Genomic DNA, 19,900 nt, shown 5'->3' on the forward strand with positions numbered 1-19,900 from the left:
CTAATAAAATCGATTTGCATTGGGATAACATGGGAATCAACAGTGGTCTAAAATGAACCTTCATTAATCGATTCCTACTGTGTGGACGTGGGAATCGACCACGTTAGACGATCACGTGTGTGGGCGTGGTCTCTCAACGTCAATCAACCAGGTAGGGCGTTGACTGGTGGAGAGTTTGGGATCTGATTGATTGATTGCTTCTGTGGACAGGTGTCTTTTATACAGGTAACGAGCTGAGATTAGGAGCACTCCCTTTAAGAGTGTGCTCCTAATCTCAGCTCGTTACCTGTATAAAAGACACCTGGGAGCCAGAAATCTTTCTGATTGAGAGGGGGTCAAATACTTATTTCCCTCATTAAAATGCAAATCAATTTATAGCATTTTTGACATGCATTTTTCTGGATTGTGTTGTTGTTATTCTATCTCTCACTGTTCAAATAAACCTACCATTAAAATTATATTTCTTAAAATTATATTTGTCAGTGGGCAAACGTACAAAATCAGCAGGGGATCAAATACTTTTTTCCCTCACTGTAAACCCCACTGATCCGATCGAAATGAGGGATTTTGATCGGATCATTGGGGGGCCACGTGCCACCACCACCCCCCCCCCCCCCAAACAGTCATGAGCAGCACCTCCCCACACGCCCTGCCACCGAGAAAAATGTTTCACGTACGAGAGTGAAACTGATATTTTCATTCTCAGCTGGAATTTAGCCAAATGCAATACGCTTGAGAAACCTGGTTTAAAATCACAAGCAAGTTGCCTGAATTTCAAACCCATGGTCTCAGCGGTACAGCTCGGTGCTCTTGACAGGCTGAGCCAACCGGTCACTTCATCGCAAGCAACCGGAAGCATCAAGGTTGTCAATGCCGTGTGCGTCGTCCTAATGGGGAGCGGCAGTGTGGTGGCTTGCAACGCTGTGTTGCGAACCCAGTGAACAGAGTTCAATTCCTCCCCACTCACGACCAATAACGGTGCCGAATATTTAAACCGCTTTCCATGGGTCGCCATGGCTTTAAATGAGTACCTGGTGCAGTGTGATCGTGGTGGTGGTTGTGATGGTGGTGATGATCATAGTTGTGATGATGGTGGTGGTGATGGTCTCTCTATGGGTCTCTGTGAGTCCCTGAGCCTCTATGGGTGTCTACGAGTCTCAGTCACTCTGGGTCTATATGGGTCTCTATGAGTCTCTACGGGTCTCTACGGGTCTCTGTGTGTCCCTGTGGGTCTCTGTGAGTCTCTGTGTGTCTGTTGGTCTCTGTGTGTCTTTGTGTGTCTCTGTGGGTGTCTCTGGGTCTCTGTGTGTCTCTGTCGGTCTCTGTGAGTCTCTGTGGGTCTCTGTGTGTCTCTGTCGGTCTCTGTGTGTCCCTGTGGGTCTCTGTGGGTCTCTGGTGGCCGGGCCTGCTGTTGGCCACCCACTGCTCGTGTGCTGTGCCAGCCTTCATAGACGCTGCTACTCCCCAACAGCAATTGCCTCAACAGTCTGTTATTTCAAGTTTCATTTCAAGTTTTCATGTATTAGGTATAGCCCTGTGACATGGGAATCAATAGTGGTCACCCACCTAAGTTCATTATAAACGTGGGAGCGTTATACGCATTAGTTCGCTATCACGACATACAGTACCCTGGTGTCTACAAACTAAGTTGCCTCTGTGGTAGTAGTTACATTGGAGAAACCAAACGCCATGTCTCGGACCGCATTCGTGAACACAAAGCAGACCTTAAACACGGTAGGACCAACACCTCGACCATGGCAGATCACTGTTATAATTCAGTAGGCTCACATGACATTGACTTCTCCAAGACAGAGGTTCTTTGCAATCCATCTGGCTACCATGAGAGATTTGTTCATGAGGCTATCCACATATACAAACACAGAGACAATTTCAACCGAGAAGATGGACTCTGGCTTAGCAATCATTGGAAGGATTTGATAAACCATTTCAGGTCTTAATTGATTGTTCATGCTTACGGTGGCTTTCAGACAGCATAAATTATTTTTTTGTCTCCCATCTCCTCTTTTCAGAACATAGATGGACTCTTGATTTAAAGCTTTCGTGACTGCACTAATTCATATTCTTAGCTCTTTCGGTAAAGTCACGTTGAAGGGAAACAATAAAACAATAAAATATATATAAAGCACAATATATTTTATTATTTTATTGTTTCTCTTCAACGTAACTTTACCGAAAGAGCTAAGAATATGAATTACTGCAGTAACGAAAGCTTTAAATCAAAACATCAACAGGCTGATGTGCCACATCTCCTCCTTCAAGAAGTCTCACAGCCCTGCGATGTTGTGTCCACACAACCCAAACTACGGAGTGCCTGGTGGTAAACCGCTGTGCTGTAGCCTGCGCCCCTCCAGTGGAGGAGGAACAGTAAAACCTCGCTGATGCTCTCCTGAAGCACTCCTGTGCGCAACAATCATTGAGACTAGTTGCACGTGCATCGATTGTAAAACCCCGTTCCGTTTCAGGAGGTGGGGACAGTTGGTGCCGTGTGCTCGTTTCACGTCGGGGTGCCACTAAAGGCGCAGGTCCCACTCCTGAGTGATCGGTTACGCGACGCTCTTTTGCACGAATAATCAATCTCTGGCGATTTATTTAATTATTTAAATCTTCCGTGACTGCAGCGATTCATATTCTTTGTTCTTTCGGTAAAGTCACCACGTAGAAGGGAAACAATAAAATAATAAAAAATATAAAACAATAAAATTCTTACGACGTTTCGACCGCAACACAAGCAATCATCGTCAGGTGTGAAAACCACAGCAAGAACATTTAACTCGTAATCTCGTAGTCACTTACATGTTAATATCGCCTGATGATGTCACTTACATGTTAATATCGCCTGATGATGTCACTTCCCTCTTAATGTCGCCTAATGATGTCACTTCCCTCTTAATGTTGACTGATGATGTCACTTCCCTCTTAATGTCGCCTGATGATGTCACTTACCTCTTAATGTCGCCTGATGTCACTTCCCTCTTAATGTCGCCTGATGATGTCACTTCCCTCTTATTGTTGCCTATTGATGTCACTTCCCCTCTCAATGTCACCTGATGATGTCACTTCCGTCTAAATGTCGCCTGATGTCACTTCCTTCTTAATGTCGCCTGATGATGTCACTTCCTGCTTAATGTCACCTCATGATGTCACTTCCTTCTTAATGTCACCTGATGATGTCACTTCCCTCGCGTTCAATGCAAACATGTCCAGGGCCCCGAGCCCCCCACCTCCGTCTGAAATGTCCAATGCGCCCATCGCAGAAAGCTGGTGCTACACACAGGTAACTTGTTCCCCTGTGGCCAATCACATTCAACGGGTCTCCGTCTTGTGCCGGTCAAAGTATGCGCATGGCTAATGCATTTAACTTTTACACGTTTTTTGTTCATCGCAAAGCCATCCAAAATGGTTTCATAATTATGTGTAAGTGCAATTATGGATTATCATTGTACAGGCTATTTTTGTACATCAGATTGCAAAGTTCATAGAATTGCACTAACAACATTATACTAGATAATTGTCTCTGATTTTGACTGGTAGTGTATTTTTACAAAAGGGGCAGCAGTTTTTATCAAATAAAAAAAATAAAAAGGCCTTTTATTGCACACTCTAATCTATGACATGTTGAGACTTGTTGTGTTAACGCTGTGCAGTAATGAACATGCAAGGTAATCCCAGAACACTAATAAGACCCTTTCATGTACAGTAATGTTTCTTTCCTTATAGGCAGTTTGTGTTTTTGAGCACAATATTCAGATGTGTGGGTGAAATACTTGAGGGTTTGTCAATGGTCATGTATTTATGGTAATGAATGAGCTTTATAGCTGTTATGTGCTCGTGTATTTCAGGTTAAGGTTGTAAAGTTCTCTTATATGTGGACCATCAACAATTTCAGCTTCTGTCGTGAAGAAATGGGCCAAGTTCTCAAGAGTTCTACATTTTCAGCAGGCACCAATGATACATTGAAATGGTACGGTAAATTCTGGCTATTTTATGACATTAAAAAAAAAATCACAATGCTCACGGAGGTGCTTTACTAGAACAATTTTGCATAGTGCATGTTTTAGTTCATACTATATTGTTTTAGCAATGTAGTCTGCGCGTACATACACACCTAATATGTCTTGTTTATATGTTCAATCAGGTGCCTACGCATACACCCCAAGGGTCTTGACGAAGAGAGTAAAGATTACCTATCGTTGTACTTGTTATTGGTCAGCTGTCCCAAGAGTGAAGTCTACGCCAAGTTCAAGGTTTCTATTCTTAATGCCAAGGGAGAGGAAACCAAGGCTATGGGTGAAACTACTTGTATTTAAGTATCAATTCACGTCATATGTGTATTTGGTAACAGGATTATATCATAATCAGCCATTATTTATCGACTGCTTGAAACATTGTATAAACCTTACGAACACCATCCCTCATCCTTCACATGAGCTGATCTAATATCTCCTTGTCTACGTTTGACATCGTCTTGGGCATGTACTCTACTTTTCTTCCTATTCGACCACTAGTCTCATCCATCAACCATCCCATTTAGCGATGTGTCCTGTCCAAGCCCAATCTATATTTACAACAGTCAATATGTTGTCTCTAATTTGCCGTTTTGATTTGACCAACGTGTTCCTCTTTCAGTTTCTCACTGTAATTCTCAACATACTTCTCTCCACGCTTTGTGTACTTTTTGGTTTTGTTCCATTTGTCAGTGTTTCTATTTGTAATCAGTGTTTCATAGTAGGTAATATGCACTAGATTGGAATCTTTCATCCTGTAGCACATTGCAACTTTTCATTATCAAATTAATATTCCAAAAGTGCTCTTGATCCTGTTCCACCTTCAGAAGTTGCCATTATGCATATTTTTTGTGTTTTCCATGATATTGACCCTCCAATAATTATTTTATTTTGCTTAGTGTACCTGGACATTGTCATTCACGGACATTTCTTTTCCTAGTTTTACAATCTTCACCATGTGTTATTCCATTGTAATTTATCAAGTGACGGCTTTATTTTTCTGCTTGCACTCACTGTTTATTACAACTTCATTATTTTTGTTTGTATTCTCATCCATTTTTTTATTCATTTCTGGTGGTTTTACAAAGGTTGGCATTTTCATCCCATTTCACACTTCTCCTTTACCTTGCTTTAGTGGTTCATATTGTTTGTTTTATAATTGCCTTATTACTTTCAGGATACTCTTTCAATGCGCGATAACTATTTTAAGTGATGACATCCATACATTTACTGTGCTTTGCTAAGGCTATTAACATGTTTCTGAGAGTCTAAATCTATCTTTTTGTTTTAAACTTTCATGTTTTTTTCTTATTATTTGCTTTGGTGTTGTCTTTGGTAATGTTAACATGTAACTCACGTCACACAACCATGTTTACAAAGACAAGCATTATTAATACACAAACACATTCAACTAATCCATATGAACTATATCTTCATACACTTAAATCCAGGTCTGATTTTCATCTACCTTGAAGTTAAAAGCTAAACTGAACTATTTTTATTTTACCAGGCAAGGCCCACTGAACTACAGTGTGGGAAAAAAGTATTTGATGCCCTGCTGATTTTGTACGTTTGCCCACTAACAAAGAAATGATCAGTCTATAATTTTAATGGTAGGTTTATTTCAACAGTGAGAGACAGAATAACTACAACAAAATCCAGAAAAACGCATGTCAAAAATTGTATAAATTGATTGGCATTTTAATGAGGGAAATAAGTATTTGACTCCCTCTCAATCAGAAAGATTTCTGGCTCCCAGGTGTCGTTTATACAGGTAATGAGCTGAGATTAGGAGCACACTCTTAAAGGGAGTGCTCCTAATCTCAGCTTACCTGTATAACAGACACCTTTCCACAGAAGCAATCAATCAGATTCCAAACTCTCCACCATGGCCAAGACCAAAGAGCTCTCCAAGGATGTCAGGGACAAGATTGTAGACCTACACAAGGCTGGAATGGGCTACAAGACCATTGCCAAGCAGCTTGGTGAGAAGGTGACAACAGTTGGTGCGATTATTCGCAAATGGAAGAAACACAAAAGAACTGTCAATCTCCCTCGGTTTGGGGCCCCATGCAAGATCTCACCTCGTGGGGTTGCAATGATCATGAGAACGGTGAGGAATCAGCCCAGAACTACACGGGAGGATCTTGTCAATGATCTCAAGGCAGCTGGGACCATAGTCACCAAGAAAACAATTGGTAACACACTACGCCGTGAAGGACTGAAATCCTGCAGCGCCCGCAAGGTCCCCCTGCAAAACAAAGTACATATACATGCCTGTCTGAAGCTTGCCAATGAACATCTGAGTGATTCAGAGGACAACTGGGTGAAAGTGTTGTGGTCAGATGAGACCAAAATGGACCTCTTTGGCATCAACTCAACTCGCCGTGTTTGGAGGAGGAGGAATGCTGCCTATGACCCCAAGAACACCATCCCCACTGTCAAACATGGAGGTGTAAACATTATGCTTTGGGGGTGTTTTTCTGCTAAGGGGACGGGACAACTTCACCGCATCAAAGGGAAAATGGACGGGGCCATGTACCGTCAAATCTTGGGTGAGAACCTCCTTCCCTCAGCCAGGGCATTGAAAATGGGTCCTGTATGGGTATCCCAGCATGACAATAACCTAAAACACACGGCCAAAGCAACAAAGGAGTGGCTCAAGAAAAAGCACATTAAGGTCCTGGAGTGGCCTAGCCAGTCTCCAGACCTTAATCCCATAGAAAATATGTGGAGGGAGCTGAAGGTTCGAGTTGCCAAACATCAGCCTCGAAACCTTAATGACTTGGAGAAGATCTGCAAAGAGGAGTGGGACAAAATCCCTCCTGAGATGTGTGCAAACCAGGTGGCCAACTACAAGAAACGTCTGACCTCTGTGATTGCCAACAAGGGTTTTGCCACCAAGTACTAGGTCATGTTTTGCAGAGGGGTCAAATACTTATTTCCCTCATTAAAATGCAAATCAATTTATAACATTTTTGACATGCGTTTTTCTGAATTTTGTTGTTTATCTGTCTCTCACTGTTCAAATAAACCTACCATTAAAATGATAGACTGATAATTTCTTTGTCAGTGGGCAAACGTACAAAATCAGCAGGGAATCAAATACTTTTTTCCCTCACTGTACATAGCTCTTTTTCAGAAGTGCCCCGGCCACAAACGATAGCTTAACGAGATGGCTTATTGTGTGGAAATGTATAGCAGCCAAATACTCTGGATTTTTATAAATATGGAGGAAAAAACCGGAAGATCTGGATAAAAATACATGCAACCACAAGGAGAACATGCAGATTCCAAATATACAGGCATCAGGGTTGAGATCGAACCCATGACCTATATACCAGGCGAGGTAGTTGACTGCCACCGTGGCGCAGGGCTTTAGAATACATTGCTGTCTTTACACTTTGAAAATAGAATAAAAAATGTTTTTCCCATTACATGAAATTACCACCGTTTATTGTAAGAACTGGTGAGTATTGTTTGAAATCTATTTTTTTACAGAGAGCCCGCGAGCATACCGCTTTTTCCAAGGAAAAGACTGGGGATTTAAAAAAATAATTCGAAGAGATTTTTTGCTTGATGAATCTAATAGCTTGCTTCCAGATAACAAACTGACACTATTTGGTGAAGTAAGTATGACATGCTGCAGCTAATGTGTAATTTTCTATTTTAGTCATTACAATTGCACAGTTGGAGTCAATATTCTACTTAATTGAAGATTGTAATAATTACTTTCCCTGTTCCATACAAGGAAATTGTTAACATGAGTTTTACAAGCACGTTTTTCCTCCACTGGTGCTAGAGTTAACATAGCACAACAATTAAATAATCAAGCGTAATTTTTTTTAGGTTTTCTCCCTCTGGATAGTGTTTATATTTAAACCTTGACATTTTTATAAACTAGAATGTCAGGTATTACATAAAGTGTTTTGTTTAAATGTCGCCACATGAATTCCTTTTCCTATTCTCGGACATCAGCCAGTTTGATGTAAATGTTTCTTGTCCTTAGGGGGGTCCTTTTAATCAGCCAGATTTATATTTTTTATCTTTAAAATACTTTACAAAATACAAGCATTTTTGATAATGAAAGGAAGCACATCAAGAAGGGCTGTTCACTTCCTCTGTTGTTGTGCAGAACCCATAATTAGGGGCCTCACTACCTGTTTAAACTGTTTATACAGTGTAAAATAACTTGACAAAAATATAGAATGAAAATTGATTAATATGAAAAACATTTCACGGACCTCTATTTTGGCATTATTCACAACACTTGTTCTGATATAGGATGTCTGTGCAGATTTGCTTGCTTGATTGAACCAAAGCCTACATCTTCAATCATCAAATGCCTTCTCAAAGCTGGTTGATGTCTATGCAGGTTAGTGTGGTGCAGGATTCCGTGAACATTTCTGGTCAATCCAGCATGAGTACATTGATAGTGCCAGATTGCCGGCTGGCAGTTGACTTCGGGGAGATCTGGGACAATTCCCGCTTCACTGACTGCCTGCTTCGTGTTGGTGGCCAGGAGTTTAAAGCACACAAGGCCGTATTGGCAGGTCTGTGCCACAACAAGCAACACATGCGTCGTTTAGTGTACAATAGAACCATATAATTAATGATACTGTAATTAGTTTGGGGTAATCAACTACAGCCATTTCCTGTTTTACACTGAATTTTATTAACTTACACTGGCAAATGCTTACGTCAATTTGTAATGCTTTTTGTTAAAGGATACATCAGTAAATATGTGTAATGAATTCAACTGAGTCACAGATGCACTTCTTCAACCGACACACGGGGTACTACCCCGTAACACATGAACAACCTATGGTGGTGGACCACCAGGCTATCTACACTAATTACACGGGAATTAGCTACGACGGACCGGACCCTGGCCGGGGTCCGGGTCCACGTGTTGGTGACTCTTGTAGGACGTAGATTCTTCAGGATGAACAACAGCAGCCGGTCCCTCTCAGGGACCCGGCTTTTATCCTCTGTGGCGGGGGTGGCTCCGCCCTTGGCCACGACCACCTTCTGGAATCCTCTAGCGGGTTCCCGGCCCTGACATGTGACCACCCCTAGCCCCCACCTGGGGGCCCTGTGTACACTTTACCGGTCACGTGTCCTTCGTGGTCAAGTGCCATGGCCCTTGGTAACCCCATTCCCATGGCCAGCACTCTCACACCCTATCCTGTAGGGGTCGGCACCGCACGCAGAGCGTGGTGCCACTCAGCACTGTCAGACAGCGCTCACCATGCCCCTCTCGGGCTGGTACTGCACCCACATCCACGTGGTGCCCGCGATGTTAATACATCGCACGCCGTGCCTCTCTATAGCCGGCATTACACAGTGACATTCGCGATGTCACTACATATATAAATGTAATATTGTATTGTGTGAGAGATGAACATATTTAATTAGCCTGTTGCTAAAGTTTTTATTCCGTTTTTATTTACTTCACTATATCGTTGTTGTGCAGGAATTCATTTTTCACAATGCAGTTATGGTGTAGGTTTTGAGCCTCTAATTTGGACATTTATTTGCGTCCATGTTTGACAAATCTGTAATGGATATGCCATATGAAATAAAATATGGATCTGGATTTTACCTCTTTTGTATCTAGATTATTTGATCTCTAGATATAACATCTAAATGTGTCTGTACCACATTCTGGTGTTTTTCCAATTCACTGTACAGTAAAACCTTGAATTGCGAGTAACTTGGTCTGCAAGTGTTTTGCAAGACGAGCAAATTTTTTTAATAAATATTAATTTGATAAACGAGTGAGGTTTTGCAATACGAGTAGTACGTATACGCTTTGTCTGCCGAGCGTCACGTGATCACAACTGATATACGAGTGCTTTGATATACGAGTGCTTTGGATTACAAACACGTTTCCGGAACAAATTATTCTCGCAATCCAAGGTTTTACTCTATTTGTTAACAGTTGCTTTACCTTTTTCAGGTCGGTCACTTGTTTTTAATGCTATGTTTGAACATGAAATGGAAGAGAGCAAAAAGGTATCTTTAAATGCAATCTTAATACAGCACATTAATACTGTGATCATACATTTCCAAGGTGCATTTGTCACAATGGATCGGTTGATAAGTATCTCTTGAGAGTGCTGTCAAATGTTGAACTATTACCCTAGTAACTCTTTTGGCGCATTGCACGTTTATTATCAAAAAGTATTCATTCCGAGGGAATGTTAGATTGTATTTTATAGCTATTTTTTATACAACATTTCACAGAAGGCCATTGCATGTGTGTCAAGAATGGATTTATTACGCGCAATAAATAGTCATCGGCAAGTTGAATACAACTTGAATGGAGCCACTTTACATGTGTTGTGTAGATATAAAGGATGTTTATTTAATTTAATGCTATATTTTCGTCTCCCAATATATGCCGAAGTTAATTTGAATATATTGTGTTGCTACCTTGCAGAATCGAGTGGAGATTAATGATGTGGAGCCTGACGTGTTCAAGGAAATGATGAGTTTTGTCTATACGGGAAGGGCTCCAAACCTGGAGAAGATGGCTGATGAGCTGCTGGCCGCTGCTGACAAGGTTACACGCTTAAAATATTAACATGAGATCGCACCACCTTGTGATGTATCGGTATGCAGTTGTAGGTCGCAAGTGAAATTAAAACAGCATTTAGGTATTTTCTAAAGCCCGTGTCACAAATAATATGAATAGCAAATGTATATGATGTAGACGTTCACATTAGTGCTTTCAGGTTTTGGAATTGATGTCCTGGGAGATGATTGAATTTTCAACAAAAAATATAAATTGTCATGCAATTTCACAATTGAATTGAATGTCAAACTGGTATTAGTCCATGCTAGAGGCTAGTACGTGTGCATTGAAGTGCATTCACATGCAGCATTTTTATCCTAAGTGCAACCATTTGGCTGTGTGTTCTTGTATTGAGGGTTTTTTGTTAATCACATTAACAATTGATACAATTAGTAATAAAATAAAGGGAAGTGTTTTAAAAGATTGTTTGATATGGCATGGCTGTATAGAAATAAATTGGAACAAATATACTTTTATTAAGGAAACGGATATCCTGCTGTTCCTGAAGATCTGCCAGATAATCAGTTAAGAGTCATTACTCTCCCTTCTGGAACATCATATTCAATAGTTCCTAAAGCGATTGTAATGAAATAAGAATACAAATCGTATAAAGTCGCATGTTCAAGCTTTGTTCATTAAAGTTTAATATTATGCTAGAGTTGAAATATGGTGGCTTGCAGTTGCATTGTTTATCAGCTTAACAACCAAACTCTTTAAGCTCTTGGAAAACAACATCTCACCTCCTTTGTAATTTGCATGACTTTGTAACCAATATAATAAAGTTTAGGACAAGGACCCCTAATTATAGTAGAGATCAATAAATACATGACTTAAAACATAAATATGCTGAAAGGTTGATGCCATGTTTTAAGAAAATTCTCAAACATTTGACTGCTATATACTGCGTTTATAAAGTAGTTCATGGGGTGAGGGAATGTTATACAAGCGAAATAGGTAGAGAAAATAGTGTTCTTAATACTGAAATTGCACTTTGTTTTTACTTTTCTCAAGTATGCATTAGAGAGGTTGAAGGTGATGTGCGAGGAGGCACTATGCACAAACTTGTCGGTGGAAAATGTTGTAGAGACTTTGATCTTGGCCGATTTGCACAGTGCAGAGCAGTTGAAGGCCCGGGCCATTGACTTCATAATAAACAGGCAAGTCTAGTGAGAGTGTGACTGTCACTGAGCTGCGTAACATTGATGATGTTACCTGGCAATTTGCATTACAGTCCCTTTTAATGGAGACTAACCGTTTGCCCCAATCCTTATAGACACTGCTTATTAGGAGCTCGCTTAACCCTGACTTGTACTTGCAGTCATGCGATGGACGTAATGGAGACGGCGGGCTGGAAGTCCATGGTTCTGTCTCGCCCTCACCTGGTTGCGGATGCTTTCCGTGCCTTGGCCACGGCCCAGTCTCCACAGCTGGGACCTCCATGCAAGCGTCTCAAACAGACTTAACGGTGGCAGGCAAAGAACATCTATGACCAGGAAAACTTTGGCTGCACGGTGCGGTTATTTACCTGTGGCCTCCATGCAAACAACCGTGAAGACTTTGCATCAGACTACCAACTTTCCTCTGCTTTGAAAATAATGTTAATTTAAGCAAATATGTTTACTTTCACAAAAAGGTGGCCAAATTCACTTTACCATGTAATATAGTGTTACATCTATACATCTACAACTCTATAAACAAGTATATATGTAGAAAAAGTGGAAAACTACAACCTAATAAACACCACGACATATCCCAATTGAGAGAGTGTAAAATAAAACGTTCGATGTGATTGTCCCTAGGTGGCAGGACAATTTGGTTCAATTGTTTAGTTAAGCAAAAACAATGGTCTAAAACCCTGCAATGTCTACCTTAACGTGAAGGATGAGTATTCGTCCAGTGTCTGTGTACTCAAGGTTACAGATAGTGGTATAGGGAACAACCAGTTCTAAAAGATAAGAATGTGCCAAGCCATATAAGGCCTTAATTCAAGAGGTAAACTTTTCAGATTGATTTTTCATTGCACAGACAGCTTATGCATTGACTAGAACAGGAGTACTATGATTGCGCGAGTTTGAAGACTGACAAAGATAATATTGCAGTCGTGTATCCTGCGTATAACAAAGCATGGATGGAGTGCTCGGTGTAAGAAAAGGCAAGGCACAGCATCAATTTGGCCATGTTACGCAGTTGATAACATTTCACTTTTTTGCTCGTATGGGCTTTCATGTATGACCCAAAGGTTTTTGACTTACAACAAAAGTAAATCTTATGTCCATCAATTTAGTAGTTTGTATTCACGGAAACAAGATGTGCTGTTTTCTAAGTTTTGTTTCGTATTATATTGTAATGATTTGTTTTTATTATGAATTTCATCTATTACCAACTCGTAGCATCATGTCAACCCAGAGTTTTACGTGATTGGAAGGACCATAATTTTTGCATCAGCGCTGTTTTACGTAACCTCTCACTTAAAATTAAATTGTACATAAAATTGCATAAGCTTTGAAGGATTACACACATAGATTTGGAAGCACAGATTTAAATAATATTCAAAGCTGCAGGATATAATATGAAAGTACAACAAATGAGCAGTGTCATGGATTTGAGTCGATTTGAAGAATATTACAATCTAATGCAATGTGTTGGGATATGAACAAATGCAAACGACGAGAATGTTGGAGTTTTTTTTACGTGTTAAACGTACAAAACAAGTTGGATAATACATGCAAAATTAAGGATAGCCAGTGTTGTAAGCAGTCTATTTATTTTGTTATTTGTTTAATATTTTAGTTTCGTCCTTATATATATTTGATGCTAAAGATGTATATGGTACATTGCACTCTACCTATTCAATTAAAAACTGATTAGGTGATTCGGGGAAGTTATTTGTTGTCATGGTGAGAGTTAAAGCATTGAAATCTGATTGGGGTTCTAATCTGCAGCAAGTCTATGCTGTCATAAGTGAGTGTGAGTGCGGTGGACTAATTGACCCCTGAAATGTATCAGGCAGTTACCGATAATGTACTCTTCAAATTGTTGCCTTGTATGACTTCCGAAATTGAAAACACTTTGCGCCAAATGTAAATGTTTATTGGAAAATGGATATACTGTAACTGCCAAAAAATATATATAATTGCAGAAATAATAATATGGTCTTTGTAAAAAGTGTGTGTTTTGAAAAAGTGTGATTGCATGCAAGACAGTTTTGGGTTCTTCCCACGAGTTTTTTTGCATATTCAGAGATGAAAATATGTTAATTGGTTAAATTAAAATTTTTTGCTACAATTGTAATACAAAAATATAAACTTGAAGCTAGAAATGCGGTATAGTGCCCCAATGTTTGACCTTTTTATCTTTTTCCATTACAGATAATACTGTTTTGGATGTCATATAAATGTTTTGTAAGGCCCTTTTACAATGAATTGTCAGCAGATGATTGGAATTGCAAAATGAACCATTCTTGTATATTACGTGTTTTCTAAATTGATTTGCATTATAAATGGCAATATAAACCCTTTTCATGTGGTAAATATATTACCGTTATCTGATCTCTTCTAGAAATCAGTATTTGGATATAAGAAAAAAAGCTGCTTTTAGCTCTGCACCACTTATTCCACATTTTTTTCATTAAAATTGTTTTTGATGTTAATATTTTCATTCATGACATTTTGCAGTGTTACACTTTTTATTTTCGGTAAAGTCTCGTCGAAAGAAATTACTACACTTTACCCGAAAGAACCAAAGAGTCATTCCTGCAGTCACGAAAGCTTTGAATCTATTTTGCTGTGTATTTAAAAGTTGAAAAAACATGAATGTACCTGGAAATATGTCCAGTTTAAGTTGTCATGTTCTTTACTCTGGGAATGTTACAGATATGTGGATTTGTCAAATTTCAATTGACACCCAACAACAACATTTTAACAAGTTGTATTTTGGAGCCTTGCCACTTTTATAGGCATGTTTACCATGTGTTGATAAACAGTTCACTGGAGAATTGTAATGTGTTCACTGTTCATCATTTACAGCGTTTTGTCAACCCACTGCTTAAACGAAGGCCTCACCACACCATGTCGGTCATTCTTCACCCACTGATGTTAACTGTGGCTGGGAATTGAACTGGTTGTTTCGTCAGTTTCCTAGTGCCACCACTCCATTCAATTACATCCTGTTTAATGTGTATAATTATAAGTGGCATTCTTACTCTTTGGTTCTATTCGGTAAAGTCACGTAGGTAAAAAAATTAAAACAACAAAAATCACGACGTTTCGGCCACAACACAAGCGGCCTTCAGGTGAAGGGACCAACCTGTCCAGCGGGCAGCGTTGGAGTGAAGAAAGCCAAGCGCTGGTCGCCTCCCTTTAAGCTGTGAGGGGGCAAACAGCAAACGCTCTGACAAAGGAAATTAGCATGAAACGCACCACTGACAAAGTTTGGAATTAGCACAAGATGATAATACACCTCCCTGGGAGTTTGGAATACCACTATGCATGTTGTTGCGTTGCAACAACAACATGCATAAATACAAACTGACAATTTCATCCTTGCAGTCACGAAAGCTTCAAATCTAGAAGTCGCATTCTATTTTTGGTGGTCATACGTTCAGTATTTTCTGCTGAACTGAGTGTTGGATTTATTCATTTTAAATGTACTTTTTGCTTGGTTACATTTTGCTCAGGTAACAGCTCGCATTTGCGGTAATTGGTGCCATAAATCAATGTCTTGTCTGGCATTAGACACGTCTGTACGAACAGTGTTTTCATTAGCCTCCATTTATCAGGGGAACAACTAAGCTCGAAGGGGCAGTACGTGTCGTTCTGGTCACTCAACACGACGTGTACTGTTCACGGACCACTGAGAAAACGCGTTGCAACAACAACATGCATAAATACAAACTGACAATTTCAGCCAGTGCAGCAGCTTTATATAGCATGACCACATCGATTCAAGTTTCACAAACCTCTTATTCGTATGTGCAGACGTGTAGCAACTACAATAATGTTTCTTTGAGGTGGTAGAGCCGGATGACTGCGTCAGCTGTAGCAGATTGTATCACTGTAATGCCTCCATTATGTTTGTGAATCGGGCATTGAATTGTTATATGTTCCATGGTTCTGGGTGAGCCCAGTCGCACACTGGAGAGTTTTTTCTGTTTTCCTTTTTTGTGCATCGACCGGATGTTGTTTAGGGTAGCCCGTAAGCTTTATGGAAGATCGAAGCCAGGTACCTTTTACATCGGGTCTTTCATGAGGTGTTTGTGTCTTGTGGACTTCATTCAGATTTCCAAGAATCACGTTTGAATGTTGACTTAAAGCTTTCGTGACTGCAGGAATTCACATTCTTGGGTCTTTCGGTAAAGTCACGTAGATAGGTTCAAAGAAAATAACAAAAAAACTACGACGTTTCGATCACAGCACAAGCAGTCGTCATCAGGAGAGCAATCTTATTATCCCTGAGATCAGGGCTAGGCCAGCCCTGAACAAGATCCGTTTACCATTGGGAGAAGTGACAACAGCAGATGTCAGTGTGAAGGCGATCGGTATTACCTTAGTGTCGCGGCATCTCTTCAGAAATGTGAGTGACTTGATCGAGTCGACGGATCTTGTTCAGGGCTGGCCTAGCCCTGATCTCAGAGATAATAAGATTGCTCTCCTGATGACGATTGCTTGTGTTGTGATAGAAACGTTGCAGTTTTTTTGTTATTTTTATTATTTTCTTTGAACCTATCTACGTGACTTTACCGAAAGACCCAAGAATATCACGTTTGAAGTTACATTGTTGAAGGTTAAGCGCGTGGGTCCAAAAAGGCTTGCGCGACTCGAGTGCTGGCGAGGGACTGTATTGAGATCCGAATGGATGGGGAGACGTTCGTTTTTCCACGATTTGCTGTGCTTCCCGGACAGTTGCAGTATTGAGGCAAATGGATGGGGAAGTGATGCGTGGCAACTCGAGAAGCCAGGATTTTGGATCCTGCTTTAAGGTTCCAGTGCCACCGCATTGCATCGTTCAATTGGACATCAACAAGCCGGGTGTGTGCCGAGCTATTTATGGTCCATGCCGTTGCACAGAATACAAAGGGACCATGGCTTATACCATAGCACCGGTGATAAATAAGAATTATCAAACAAGAACATGGAACAAAAGCTGAAAAGTATTTAGGAAAAAAGCGTGGAGCGGTGCATGCTGAGAGTTACTCTGGGATGGAAAGAGGAATGCAGATGTACTGACGTCGCAGACGTCGCTGTGTAATGCCGGCACTAGAGGGGCACGGTGTGCGATGTACTCACATCGTGGACACCACTTGTATGCGGGTGTCGTGCTGGCCCGAGAGGGGTTCTGTGAGCGCTGAGTCATAGCGCTGAGTGACACCACGCTCAGGTGTGCATTGCCGACCCCTACAGGATGGGGTGTGAGAGTGTCAGCCATGGAATCGGGTTACTTTAGGCCATGGCACTCGGGTTGACCCCGGAGAACACGTGACTGGTAAAGTCTACACAGGGTCCCCAAGTGGGGGGGCTAGGGGTGGTCACGTGTCGGGGCGAGATCCTGCTCGAGGATTCTAGAAGGTGGTCGTGGCCAAGGGTGGGGCCAGCCACGGCCACGGAGGATATAAGCTGGGTTCCCCAGAGTTGCTGTTGTCATCCTGAAGATCTACATTCGACGTCCGTGAAGAGTCACCAACACGTGGACTTGGACCCAAGCTGGGGTCCTGTCCGTTGTAGCTACTCCCAGTGTAGTTAGTGTAGTTAGCCTGGTGGTCACGTAGCTAGTTACGGTGTAATTAGTGTAGTTAGCCTGGTGGTTACGTAGCTAGTTACGGTGTAATTAGTGTAGTTAGCCTGGTGGTTACGTAGCTAGTTACGGTGTAATTAGTGTAGTTAGCCTGGTGGTTGCGTAGCTAGTTACGGTGTAATTAGTGTAGTTAGCCTGGTGGTTACGTAGCTAGTTACGGTGTAATTAGTGTAGTTAGCCTGGTGGTGACGTAGCTAGTTACGGTGAAATTAGTGTAGTTAGCCTGGTGGTTACGTAGCTAGTTACGGTGTAATTAGTGTAGTTAGCCTGGTGGTGACATAGCTAGTTATGGTGTAATTAGTGTAGTTAGCCTGGGGGTTACGTAGCTGGTTACGGTGTAATTAGTGTAGTTAGCCTGGTGGTTACGTAGCTTGTTACGGTGTAATTCGTGTAGTTAGCCTGGTGGTTACGGAGCTAGTTACGGTGTAATTAGTGTAGTTAGCCTGGTGGTGACGTAGCTAGTTACGGTGTAATTAGTGTAGTTAGCCTGGTGGTGACGTAGCTAGTTAGGGTGTAATTAGTGTAGTTAGCCTGGTGCTTACGTAGCTAGTTACGGTGTAATTTGTGTAGTTAGCCTGTTGGTTACGGAGCTAGTTACGGTGTAATTAGTGTAGTTAGCCTGGTGGTGACGTAGCTAGTTACGGTGTAATTAGTGTAGTTAGCCTGGTGGTCACGTAGCTAGTTACGGTGTAATTAGTGTAGTTAGCCTGGCGGTCACGTAGCTAGTTACGGTGTAATTAGCGTAGTTAGCCTGGTGGTTACGTAGCTAGTTACGGTGTAGTTAGTGTAGTTAGCCTGGTGGTCACGTAGCTAGTTACGGTGTAATTAGTGTAGTTAGCCTGGCGGTCACGTAGCTAGTTACGGTGTAATTAGCGTAGTTAGCCTGGTGGTTACGTAGCTAGTTACGGTGTAGTTAGTGTAGTTAGCCTGGTGGTCACGTAGCTAGTTACGGTGTAATTAGTGTAGTTAGCCTGGTGGTTATGTAGCTAGTTATGGTGTAATTAGTGTCATTAGCCTGGTGGTCACGTAGCTAGTTACGGTGTAATTAGTGTAGTTAGCCTGGTGGTTACGTAGCTAGTTACGGTGTAATTAGTGTAGTTAGCCTGGTGGTCACGTAGCTAGTTACGGTGTAATTATTGTAGTTAGCCTGGTGGTTACGTAGCTAGGTACGGTGTAATTAGTGTAGTTAGCCTGGTGGTTATGTAGCTAATTACGGTGTAATTAGTGTAGTTAGCCTGGTGGACACGTAGCTAGTTATGGTGTAATTAGAGTCGTGATTCATAATAAAGGTTTTTGGGTTAGATCGCGTTATTTATAAATGTGTCGTAACCCTCCACCACCCGACACGGCCAATCAGCAAAAAAAGTGTCACGTTGACAAAAGACAAAAGAGTTCACTATATCAGCCCACCGCTGTGTTGAAGGGTGAATCAACAACATTTACAGTTTGAATACGACGTTTCGCTGATAATTACATACAGCATCATCGGGCAATTCGCCAGAATGGTAAAGCCCTCACTTGCTCCCGGTCTTAAATAGAGCAGCAGCAGGGTGACGTCTTCATTTAACTCATTCAGGTGCAGTAATTATATAATCGATTGGTGATCAGTGACAGCGCCGTGACTACACGGGATGTCGCGCTTGGCCTGAGCAAAAGGCAGACGGCACAAAGAATGAAGACGCACAATGTGACACTGTGAACTTGCGAGACGATTTCGTTTTGCGCGTGCGATAATCACCGCCATTCTGCTGGGTAAAATGTGTAGTACTCTTTGGTTCTATTGGGTAAAGTCACGTAGGTGAAAATAACATAACAAAAAATCACGACGTTTCGGCCACAACACAAGCGGCCTTCATCAGGTGAAGGGACAAGACTGTCTGGAGGACAGCGCTGACTTTACCCAATAGAACCAAAGAGTATGGATCCTAGCAGTCACGAAAGCTTTAAATCTAGAATTAAAATGTGTAGTCCAATCGCTTGGCACTAAACATTTTATTTAAATGTGAAGACCTTTGTCGATCCACTGCTGGATAAATTCCTCCACCACGATGTTTCTGCCATGGGGGTTGTTTGACCATCATTCACCACATTGGTCAGTGTGGATTGGTGAAGGACAGGTAGGTGCCCAGAATTAGTTCAGATATCACTCGCTACTGATGTCATCCGTGATCAGTAATCAAACTTGAGTCGCTGCTGGGTTCATAGTGCATTGCGCTAACAATTGCACCGCTACTACACCTTAAACATTGAATGTCATCATTGACCACGATTAATCCACAGCTGGATGAAGACCTCCCGGTGCTATCCGTGTACCTGCTTGAGTCCCGAGTGGTTGGGGTCATCTGAGTGCAAGTGGTGTGTGGTTATCCACGTCGGGTGAGTTTCCTCACCAACCTGCATTGACCAGGGTATAATGACTAACGGTCACATATCTTCCCCACAATTTTAACGCATCTTGATACATTAACCTGAATCTGAAAATTTGAAATATCATTACGAGGAAATA

The 19,900-nt window shown here is 41.3% G+C and overlaps 1 protein-coding gene across 2 annotated transcripts; it reads left to right on the forward strand.

Moving 5' to 3' along the window:
• The first annotated feature begins 3,198 nt into the window (after positions 1–3,198).
• Positions 3,199–11,899, forward strand: LOC142909531 (speckle-type POZ protein-like). 2 transcript variants are annotated; one of them, XM_076059742.1, is made up of 8 exons: positions 3,199–3,295; positions 3,861–3,982; positions 4,157–4,308; positions 7,527–7,654; positions 8,401–8,578; positions 9,988–10,043; positions 10,471–10,593; positions 11,617–11,899. In XM_076059742.1, the coding sequence occupies exons 1-8, from the start codon at positions 3,218–3,220 to the stop codon at positions 11,770–11,772; spliced, it is 993 nt and encodes a 330-aa protein (XP_075915857.1). In that variant the 5' UTR covers positions 3,199–3,217; the 3' UTR covers positions 11,773–11,899. The 2 variants fall into 2 exon arrangements, with proteins under 2 accessions (XP_075915857.1, XP_075915858.1); XM_076059743.1 differs by lacking the exon at positions 3,199–3,295 and adding an exon at positions 3,348–3,435 and having other exon boundaries at positions 11,617–11,897.
• Positions 11,900–19,900: the final 8,001 nt, after the last annotated feature.

Source organism: Petromyzon marinus, unplaced genomic scaffold (assembly GCF_048934315.1).
Source record: "Petromyzon marinus isolate PM22_M1 ecotype Great Lakes invasive population unplaced genomic scaffold, UKy_Petmar_22M1.pri1.0 PM_G_Scaffold_124, whole genome shotgun sequence".
NCBI classification, from domain to species: domain Eukaryota; kingdom Metazoa; phylum Chordata; class Hyperoartia; order Petromyzontiformes; family Petromyzontidae; genus Petromyzon; species Petromyzon marinus.